The sequence below is a fragment of the Anabrus simplex genome, chromosome 7, assembly GCF_040414725.1.
Source record: "Anabrus simplex isolate iqAnaSimp1 chromosome 7, ASM4041472v1, whole genome shotgun sequence".
NCBI classification, from domain to species: domain Eukaryota; kingdom Metazoa; phylum Arthropoda; class Insecta; order Orthoptera; family Tettigoniidae; genus Anabrus; species Anabrus simplex.
Genome location: NC_090271.1, coordinates 307,192,792 through 307,204,916, shown reverse-complemented (window position 1 = coordinate 307,204,916; position 12,125 = coordinate 307,192,792). Strand labels below are relative to the sequence as shown.

At 38.2% G+C, this 12,125-nt stretch overlaps 1 protein-coding gene across 1 annotated transcript in view; it reads right to left on the bottom strand.

The window, feature by feature from the left end:
* The window catches only part of Ziz (dedicator of cytokinesis protein Ziz), a 542,949-nt gene that overhangs the window by 440,630 nt on the left and 90,194 nt on the right, over positions 1–12,125 (bottom strand). Inside the window, exon 8 of the mRNA XM_067151766.2 lies at positions 1,040–1,215. Coding sequence (XP_067007867.2) covers positions 1,040–1,215 — 176 coding nt within the window. The remainder of the gene's footprint in view (positions 1–1,039; positions 1,216–12,125) is intronic.

Here is a 12,125-nt window from a genome sequence, read left to right as displayed (position 1 = left end):
AAGTTTGAGGTCGATATCTTGAATAATTTTTGAGTTACAGTAGTTTGAGTGCAGCAGTGTAATTTCTTTCTTGGGGGCTTGAACCATCTGGCCCGTCGTCAATGTATTAAGGCATCAAGTCTATAAGGTCTGACACCTTCGTTGACCAGTTTGAGTCCCATTGGTCGAAAAAATTCCACCATCATAATGTTTGCCTGCAAGGTAGGAGAAGTGGTGGTATACAACTTCTAATCACTAAATTGTGTGCCAAAAGCCTGGATTAAAATCCAAACATCTCCGCAGTGCTCACATGAAGTGAGGGCATATGACACTGTTGATGGACATTAATCCGTCGGACAGGGATGTAAAGCCTTGAGCAGACACCTTGGTGCTATTTGACAGGAGTAGCATATGTGCCAGCACCAAGTTTCACCCCCTCCCTTCCTATTATCATACATTCATTTCATCCCATTAACTCCCCTGATGAAGTACTGTAGATGTCAGGAAGGACACCCGGTACTAAAAACTCGCTATGAAGATTCATCTCGCTTCATACCCAACCCGAAGTGAAATGGAACAGACATACATACAATTTATATGAGTAACAGTCTACATTGAACATCTTCAACTGCAAAACATGAGTCTTTGAACTAAAAAATAATTTGGGCATAAATATATAAAAATGCTAAGGGAAGTAAGGATATGACAGACATACATATTGTAGAAAAGGATGACAAAAAACCTCTTCCTATGCTAAGGTCCCCATTAATGCGAGTGGAAGCTCAGTGCAAAGTGACACTTGAAGTCCTTTCAATTTATTTTTATATCCTTCTGAATTATAAGCATATCTATCACATGTTTGACTAGGTAAATCACGATTCCTATCTTTTCTCTTTTCCTCCTGGAAACTGCTGTGAGAAGAAGATGAAGTATTACCATATTAATACTGGAAAATCACACCAGAAACTGTTCATTTTTTGCTAATTTTTCTATTACATGAATAGTCCCAAGTAGCTTACCACATATACATTCACAAGGGATGAAAAATAATGTCTCTTACAGGCATGTGAGGATACATGCTGAACAGCCTGCGACGATGTTCTCTTCGCGCCAGCGCTATAGAAACATCTGTTTCACGAGCATACTTCATTAACTGAGGATTCATGCTTTGTTCCAGCCCTTTCAGTGTCCCGTACATTTGTACTGGTTGTGGAGAAGGAGGTGGAGTATTGTTTGCTGTAAAAAATAAATTCCCTTGTTATTATTATTATTATTATTATTATTATTATAAAGGTATGAAAAATTATAGGCATACAGATATTTTTAAAAGGCATGCAGGGAGGATTAACAGAGAGAGAAGAGAGTGTGACATATACTAATGATGTGTGTCTGATGGTTCAAAGATTCTCAGGTATAAATGCAAAATTACAGGAATTAGATAAAACTGCAGCCACAGCTGATCTGCACATATTAGGTTGGTGCATAAGTCTGTAGCGTTTTTGTTTTGCAAATTGGAACTCCGGATGCTATGGGCTTATTTATCGATTGCCATTTTTTATTTGTAGTTCAATGTTTGTATCTGAAGTTACACATCAAAGTTTTGTCATTTGCAGATAGTTAATGGAGCTGTGAACGCTAAAAATGGAGTGCCAAGTGGAGAAATTGGAACATTTCCAACATATTCTTCTCTTAGAGTTCAATAGAGGGGCGAAAGCAGTGGAGGCAGCCAGAAACATTTCCTCCATGTATGGGCATAATGCCACTGGAGAAAGTACAGCAAGAAAGTAGTTTTCTCATTTTAAGGAGACCTATTTTGACATTAGTGGCTCTCCACATTCAGGAAGACCTTTAGGGTTTGATGAAGATCATTTAAACGCATTAATCCAAAATGATCCACGTCAGTGTACTCAAGAACTGGTAAATGTGATGAACTGTGATCATTCCAACATCGTGTGACATTTGCATTCAATAGGCAACATTCAAAAAGCGGGTGTATGGACACTGCATGCTCTAAGCCACAACCACAAAAATCAGTGGGTGGCCATACGTGCATCTCTGCTTGCTCATCATTGATTGGCTCGTTATCAACACCGATCATTCCTATCCCGCTACTGGTGACGAGAAATGGTGTCTTTATGCCAACATAAGAAAAAGAAAGGAATGTTTGAGCCCAAACAAAACAGCAACTCCCCGTACAAAGACCTGCACGCATCCACAGAACATAATGTTATGTATCTGGTGGAACAGCGACAGTGTGCTGTACTAATTATTTAAAAAGTGATGGTTGAAATTTGGTACCAGCAGAAACTGAAGAACTTGACGGTTATAGATGACTCGCATGGTCGGAAAGATTAAGAGGGGACATTCCGGTTTATACGAACGGTCTTAGAAGTTTAGCAGTGTAAATAAGGATTTAAGGAAAGATGTTTTCAAGAACAGAGCAGACAACCTTTCAAATTTTAGTATATAGTGACTTAATAAGGTTTTATTCATTTTGTGATTTGGAAAGGTTTCCTTTTTAAGTTTTTACTATATAACATAGTAAGGGTAAGTGAACATTTTAGACGCAAAAGGGATGTTTTAACAATTTCAAGATTTTATGTATAATTCATTTTAATGATGACTGTATTGTACAAATGTGTCAAGCCCAACGATTTTGTTTGATGTTTTGCATTACTGAAGAAGGGAGCAGTTGAGCTCTCGAAACATGTACGGGAGGTAATATAATAAAATGTGAAGTACTGACAAGGCAGAAAAGTGTTTTCAAAAATTGGTGTGCTGTACTACGAATTGCTTCCCTGAGGTGTAACCATCACTGCTGACATTTATTGTCAACAACTGACATGTCTTGCAGTCACAATCCAAGGAAAACAACCACCAACATTGGGTGAAGTGATGCTGGTTCATGATAACGCCCAACCAAACTCTGCTAACTTGACAAAAAACACTATACAGGAGTTCGTTTGTGAAGTCATTTTGCACCCTCCTTATTCACCCGATGTTTTACCCTCAGATTTTCAACTTTAACGCTCTCTACTGGACAACTTTCAAGGAACTTCTTTTCTGGATGAAAATGCACTCCAAACATGGCTCGACGTGTTCTTAAACTCAAAACTACCCGAATTCTACAGGCGTGGATCGAGAAAATTACCCCAGCATTGGCAGACTGTTGTAACTAGTGAAGGAGAAGATATTACTGATGATTAACTTTGACACAAGTATGATAAACGGATATAACTTGAAAACAATATTCTCTCACCAATAGGTAAATAATGCAAGTATCAAGCTCGAATTATTATTATTATTATTATTATTATTATTATTATTATTATTATTATTATTATTTTACGATTATTATTATTATTATTATTATTATTATTATTATTACTACTTATAATGTATGGCCAGGAAGTGTTTACATCCATTTAGTATTAGTATTGCCGGCCCCACGGTGTAGGGGTAGCATGCCTGCCTCTTATCCGGAAGCCCCGGGTTCGATTCCCCGCCAGGCCAGGGATTTTTACCTGCATCTGAGGGCTGTTTCAAGGTCCACTCAGCCTATGTGATTACAATTGAGGAGCTATCTGACGGTGAGATGGCGGCCCCGGTCCAGAAAGCCAACAATAACGGCCGAGAGGACCCATCATGCTGACCAACGGCACCGCGTAATCTGCATGCCTTCGGGATGAGCAGCAGTCGCTTGGTAGACCAAGGCCCTTCGGGGGCTGTTGTGCCATGGGATTTGGTTTTTATTATTATTATTATTATTATTATTATTATTATTATTATTATTATTATTATTATTATTATTATTATTATTATTATTATTATTATTATTTATGTAGTCGAAAGATTGCATTGTGTGTGAGGTTATGTCATGAAACATGTACTGTATATAGATATTTATATGTAAGAACCTGTAATTAATTTATTCATACCTGTATATATAATTTGTAATCCACTACGGTGTTTTGAAACACACTGTAACATCCAGAAAGGCACTGGGTAGACGAGAATTATGGAGAATATTCTGTACACTATATGTATGTATTAAGCTCTCTAGAATTTACGAGTAGGTATTCTGCTGATACAGATGTTGATTCCCATAGGGAACCTGAAATATTTGTCCCAAATGAGTATGCGGTACGCACTGGCCATGCGTCTTGGTGGGTGTGCTAAGTACCAACTGATGAGCCCAATTTAGCACACGGGGGCAAAATGCTGGCAACCAGGAATGAGTTCACTGAAAAATTGATAATGTCCAATAATGGACAATTTATATTGGTATTGAGGTATTATGTGACGTATCTTTCTGGAAGCCTGGCCAGGCAGCTATAGAAGGAGGCGATCTTTATGGTAGAGACGAGTTATTGTTTAGTAAGAGTCATGGGTTAACCGGAGTTGTTCTGACCAGACATGCGTCGTGCTAACAAGTGTTTGAAGTATGTGAATTGGCTTAGTAAAGTTGGTAGTTGACATGCAGTGGTTGCAGTCTCCATGTTGAAGTGACAGGCAGTTGTTAGAATGGCGGCTTTGTTGATATTCTCGGAGTGAAGTGTTTTGTTTGTGATACAGTGATTAACGTTATGTGCATTTAATTTGTAAATAATTGTAAATAAATCCATGTACACAAGTTGACAGCATTTTGTATGCGTCATTGTGGATACATCAACTTCCCTCTTATGTGTATCTGATATGTTTAATAAACTTATGGAAAAACACTATGAACTTATGCACCAACCCAATATACCGGTATGTATCTACCCCTTAGCCCCTTCCTATTTCCTGATATGAGGTCAGTGATGAGCTAACCTGAAATTACATGGCATGTTTTTATGACCAGATGCCCTTCCTGATGCCAACTTTCCTTGAGGATTCTACAAAGAAGAAATGAATGATGAATTAAATTGGGTACAGAACAAGAACTGCCCTGGCATTTGCCTGGAAGTGAAAATGAGAAACCTTAGAAAACCATTCAAAGGATATGCGACGGTGGGGTTGGAACCCACTCATCTCCCAAATGCAGAGCTAGGCTCTCTGCCACTCCACTCAGTCTGATCTGCATATACACTGTATAAACATAAAATAATCTTGTCCAAGAGACTTAAAGAGAAGTAAAAGAACTCCCATAACTAGGTAGCATTATATCTAAAGGAGGAGGATAATCAGGTGAAGATGTTTAAATCAGAATTAGAAAGGCAAAGTTTCTCTTTCACAGTTAACATCTATATGGAAGTCTTGACAAATATCTTCAAAATTAAAAATTAGAATATTTAATACAAATCTTGAATCTGCTTTCACTGTATGGATGTGAAACTTGAAAAGGAACAAGGACATCAGCAAATAAACTACAGGCACTTATAAAGAGATATTTGACATTTATTATGGAATTTGGTGGCCACAGACAATATCAAATGTATGGAATAAAAATCTATGTACTGGCTGACACCAAACTATTCTACTGTAACAGTCTTGAAAGTATGCCATGAAACAGCCCGACGGACCATTCTGAATAGCAACAGGCCCTCAGACATATTAAAACGATTGGCACAACCAATTTATGGAAGTAGAAGGAACATTACTACAGATAATCGGTTCAGTGCCTATAATTTAGTGAAAAGAGAGATTGGCCTTTGTTAGAATCCTGAAAGAAAAAAAAGAAAAAAACAGACCCCAGCTTCCAGTCAAATCTGTCATTACAAAAGGAAGACCAAACCATTCCAGAATGTTTGCGTTTAGAAAAGAGGCCAGTCTACTCTTCTTTTTGATGTCCTGAAAAAAAAAGGCAAGAATGTTCTTGTGAGATCCAGTCAGCAATTTGATGATGTCATTGTTCAAAACTTTAGTGAAAAGCCGAATAAAGTTAATAAGATATGGATTGAAAACGAAATTAAATTGTATTATAAGAAGAAATATTTTCTGAATAACCAACTATACACGGCACAACTTGAAGCAGCATGCCTCCTTTCTAAAGCTCAATGGAACATTTTCATTGATGAGATCGATGGTAAAATGTTTGAAGAGTTAGCTCAGAAACAACTCATTAGACAGGAAGCTCAACACACTTAAGGCCAATGCGACGAAAAACCGGAGTACAAAAAGAGAAACAAAAAATCATAACCATTTAAACAACTTGATTGTAGAATTTCATCTTTCCGTTATAAATTTATCGAAAACAGTACTAACAGAACAAGACAACAAGATTCTAGAAAAAGGTCCGAAACATAATTGGCCAAACACTAACATAATCAATGCCACTACCAAATTAATTATCGAATCAGAAGCAGCTGTTAATAAAATGCCCCTGGAAATACAGGATGAGATCAGACTTGATATTAGGAGAAAACTGGATAAAATCCATGCGTCAAAAAGAAAACCACCACTTAACATTAGAAACCAAGATTATTCTGTAGAAATGGAACAGATAATTAACCTCAAAAAGAAAATTAAAAATATGAATCTTATTGTCACAAGAGCTGATAAAGGGAACACGACAGTAATGATGGATAAAACTGATTACATTGAAAAAACGGAAGAATTTTTTGAGAATAGCTCTTTTTCAGTGATAAAAAAAGATCCAACAGAAAAATTGCACCATTTCCTGAAAGCAACCCTAAAAAATACGTCATTTTTATTCACAGAACAGAAGAAGACAAAGTTAATAACCATGAACCCAGGACTTCCAATAGCGAAGCTTTACCCAAAATCCATAAAACAGGCATCCCCATATGCCCCATCATAAATTATAGGCCAAGTCCATTTTATAAGCTAACACAATTCATCCAGAAATTTCTGAAAAAGAACTATTATTTTCTATCAAATAAATCAGTGAAAAATACAATAAGTTAGTTAAAAAACTTAATGACTTTGAAATGCAACCTTTCTACTCCATGCATTCTTTCGACATAACAAATATGTATCCAAGCATCAATACTAAGAAACTCTTTCCTATAATCCAAAACAATCTAAATAAATATAGCAACCTCAGTAAACATTGTCAATATCATGTGTACGCAGACGACATACAGATATATACACATGCACACCCTCGTGACTTACCGACTGCAATAAATAATATGAACGACGACCTAGGAAGAATATGTAGGTGGACCGATGACCATGCACTAAAAATCAATGCCCAAAAATCACAGTGTATTCTTTTAGCTACCCAAAAAACCCACGCACGACTTACAGACATCCATACCCACTCAGTAACATTAAGAGGCACTCAGTTACAATTCAAAGACACAGTTAAAAACTTAGGGATGATAATGGATAAAAACCTTAGTTGGAACGATCATGTAACAGGTATATGTCAGCGAGTGTTTTATTCCTTACATTCCCTTAAGAAACTCAGAGATCTACTCCCCCAAAATGTAAGAAAACTGCTTATCCAAAGTATGGTAATGCCAATATTCGACTACTGTGACGTAGTATACAGTAACCTGAATGCCTCACTTTCCATCAAGCTCCAAAAGGCACATAACGCATGCGTTCGATTTATTTCAGATATACCAAAGTTTAGCCATATTTCTCCCGCATTTGGTAGGCTTTCATGGCTACGCTTAAGAGAGCGACGAAATTTACACACTCTTTCCCTGTTACATCGTATACTGAACCTTAACACACCTGAATACCTTGCCACACAATTCCATTACCTAGCATCACCTTCTAGTATTCCTACCAGATCATCATCCACCGCAGTACTAAGCATTCCCATTCACCGCTCAACTGGCTACAGTAGATCATTTATAGTCGCCGCCAGCCGAATTTGGAATTCCCTACCTGCTGAAATTAGGAGCGTGTCAAACCACCTCCGCTTTAAGAAACTCTGTCAAACCTGGTTAATAAATAATAATGATTTCTTATAACATAGTAGGATTAGATCATAGTTAAGTTTTAGATTAATTAAAACATTTAATTGCTACCTTAAGATATTAAACTGTAGATAATTTAGTGTATATTTAACTCTTCATGTAGGTGTATGTATGGTCGGACAGAATAGCAGGCTTCATAGCCTGAGTCCCGCCATATAAAACAAGACAATAAATAAATAAATAAATAAATAAACTTGAGGTCCAGGATTTCATGGAAATCTTGAAATTAGTGGTTAAAGAATAATTTCTTCAGTTTCAATAATTGCATATACCAACAAGATGGCTTAGCTATGGGATCACCGGCTTCAGGAATTTTAGCTGAAATATATATTGACCATTTAGAGCATACAGGAATTAACAACAGCAGTGACTTTGCAAACATAAAATTTTGGGCCAGATTTGTGGATGATACACTCGTTATCCTTGACGAAGGAATTACTGATGCAGCCACCACTCTTAGCAATTCAAACAATACTGATACACAACCATTAACTTGGCTCAAGGGAGAGAGGGTCACCTTCCCTGTTCTCCACGTGAGTAATTCTTGCCTGGCGCAACCACGCTGCGGGGGTGGGCATCCTCCACATCAGTAGGCCGGTGTGAAAGGATGCCAGTTCAGACAGGGACCCAGCACCACGGGGTATAACGTGGAACCCAAGCCCAAGGTTACGGGTGAAGACCTTAACGGCACCTTTGGCAGAGAAGACCTTCAGAATGGCAGAGATGGCGGATGAGGCAACCCATCCTCCATGGGGAAAATTAGAAGAGGACACCACTACCTTGTGGAAAAGAGGGATCTTCAAAGGCTAAGGGAGTAAACCCCGAAAGAAAATCCTCACCTGTGTTAGGCCTAGCAAGTCAACAGTTGAGTATGAATATACTGCTTTCAAACCTAAAACAAGCATCGGATGGAAGAACAAATTAAATACTGGACATGACAGTTCTTTTCGTACCGTCCGAATTTATGATGGCCAAAAGCCTGATGCTCATTGGGGATACCAGAAGACACAAAACCCTCCCAAGAAAGAGTGACTGAAAATTGGTACACTCAATATCCTCACTCTCACCAACAAATATGAAGAACTTGTGGACCTTGTGAAGAGGCGTAAGCTCAAGGTATTGGGGTTGAGTGAGACAAAATGGAAAGGATATGGGAAGAAGCCCTTGAGAAATGGATATGTGCTGTACTGGAGTGGGAACAATGATGAATCCAAAACTGCAGTTGGCTTCCTCCTTCATAAAGATATAGACACACAGACAGATGTCAAATATGTGAGTGATAGGATCATCCAGATGAGACAAAGTGTTGGTAATGCACATCAAACTCTCCTGCAAGTATATGCACCCCAGACAGGATGTACCACAGAAGAGAAAGAGCAATTCCTTATCGAACTTGAGGAACAAATAACAGAGGAGAACACAATCATTATGAGTGATCTGAATGCCCCAGTTGGTAAAGAAAGACTAGACTGTGAAAACATCGTTGACCCCCATGGCTATGGTAACAGAAACTCTGAAGGAGAGAACCTGATTGATTTCTGTGTGCAAAACAACTTAATCATCCAGAACACATGGTATCAGAAGAGGGACAGCCATAAAATAACGAGATAGAGCTGGGATGGAAAGCTCACAACTATGATAGACTTCATCATCACTGATAGAAAAGCTGGTCGGTATGTTACAGATGTTAAAGTCATACCCAGCAAGTGCCTAGATAGCAACCATCAGCTATTAATCGCTTACCTAAAAGATGTTCATGTGCCCAAAATTAAACAAAAGAAAATACCAAAGATTAAGATATAGCTGTTGAAAGATATGGAGAAGAAAGGAAACTATGAAGCAAGGATAACAGCTAAATTACCCAAAACTGAGAAAGGGGAACTAGAAGAAGAATGGTCCTTATTCAAAGAAACCCTTGTAAAAGAATCCACGGAAATTTGTGGAAAAACAAGTGCCATACCAAAAGAGAAGGAAACACCTTGGTGGAATGACAGAGTGAAGACAGCAGTAAAAGATAGAAATATACTGAAAAGAAAATTAGACAACGAAAAACAGAAAACAGATGATAGACGAAATAAATTAGAAATTGAACATCTAGCACAGGAATACCGGAAAAAGAAACTGGCTGTAAAAAGACTGATCCAGGAAGAAAAGGAAAAGTGCTGGGGTGACTTTACTACAAGGATAGAGGAAGACTGTCAAGGAAGTAGGAAACTACTATACAAAATAGTAAATAGTAAAAGAAATGAAAATATAAACATCCTTGCACTGGAAACAGATGATGGTAGCTTAATACAGAGGAAGGGATCAGGGATGAAATGAAGTACTTCAACATGCTGTTAAATGTAGATGCAGGCAACACCACCACCAATGATTGTAGTGCAGATGAAGCCAAAAGCAAAAAAATACCCATTAACATGGCTTGAGGTAGAAACAGCACTAAAGAGCATGCGAAATAGGAAGTCCCCAGGCTTTGATGATCTCAGCTCAGTCAGCTGGAATACCAGGCTTGAACTGGCTATATAGAGTGTTATCAGTGATTTGGGAAGGTAACAAAATTCCAGAAGATTGGAGTAAAGGAGTCATCAACCCGCTGTTCAAAAAGGGCAACCGACGGAAATGTGGAAATTACAGAGGCATCACGCAGTTATCACACTCACTGAAGCTGCTGGAAAAGATCATAGAAACAAGATTTAGGAATATAGTGGAACCTTTGCTTGAGGAAGAACAACACGGGTTCAGGAAACGTCGAAGTACTGTGGATCTTATCTTTGCAGTAAAGATGCTGACAGAAAATTACTGGGAATATGGAAGAAATCTTGTGATTGCATTTGTGGACATTGAAAAACCATATGATAGTGTTCCTCGAAACAAGATATGGGAATGTCTGGAAGACCTAAAGGTGCCAAAGTACTTAACTGACAAAGTCAAGATGCTATACCAGAAGTGCTACAGCTGTGTCCAGATAGGCAACAGATGATCAGAATGGTTTGAAACAAAGAGAGGTGTCCAACAAGGAAGTGCTCTGTCACCACTCCTGTTCATAATAGTAATGGACAAGGTCATCGAATCTATCAAGAAAATGGACAAGTGAACCAAACGCCCTGTTATTTGCTGATGATGTGCTTTTATGGGGAGAGACAGAAGCTGAAGGTCAGAAGAAACTTAATGAATGGAACAACACATTCAAAAATTTTGGACTGAAGATGAGCAAAACAAAGACAGTGGAAATCAACAGGGAAGGAACAAGCTCAAATATATTTCAGGAAGGAGCAAAAATCGAATCAGCTTCCCACTTCAAGTACCACGGAAGCACAATATCGAAAGACAACACCGTTAGGCAGGAAATACTCAGCAGGACACAGAAAGCATCGAACTTCTACAGTCAAGTCAGGAATCTCCTCTGGGACTGCAAAATACCACTGAAAGCAAAAACAAACGTGTACCACACTTACTTCGTACCAATCCTCATGTACGGTTTAGAGACATGTACCCTACTAAACAAAGACAAGAGTAGAATCCAAGCAACTGAAATGCGATTCATTAGAACCATGAACCAAACAACCAGAAAGGACAAGATCAGAAATGAAGTGAATAGGAAAGTAGCTGGTATTGAGGTTCCTATTATCGGTGTCATAAAGAAACGCAGACTTCAGTGGTATGGGCACGTAATGAGAATGAACGGGGAAAGACCTGCCAGAAAATATTTCGACCTTAATCTCGTAGGAAGAAGACCACAGGGAAGACCAAGAAAACGTTGGATAGAGACTGTAAGATCAGATGTGGAGGAGAGAGGATACAAATGGGAGGATGTACTGGATCAGAAGATGTATGAAGACAGAAGGAGATGGCGAGCGCTTGTACACCACACCCAGGAAACTGGAGTTGGGAAATGATGATGATGAGATAAAGTTCACTCTGGAATCTAAAACAAACAGAAGCATAAATTTTCTGGATCTCACATTAAACAGACTTCCTTCATCAATAGGATACGAAATTTACAGAAAACCAACACAGACAGCCACTACTATCAAGAAAAATTCTTTTCATCCCAAAGCACACAAGTATGCTACCTACAACAGTATGGTAGACAGGGCATTCAGTATACCACTTAATACAGTAAATCTAAATAAAGAATTGAATACAATCCGCTTCATAGCCAAATATAATGGTTACGACAATTATCAACAAACGAAAATTTTGCCTAAATTCAACTCAAACTAGAGAGAAAATTAAACCTGATTATTATTATTCAACCTTCGCATTCAA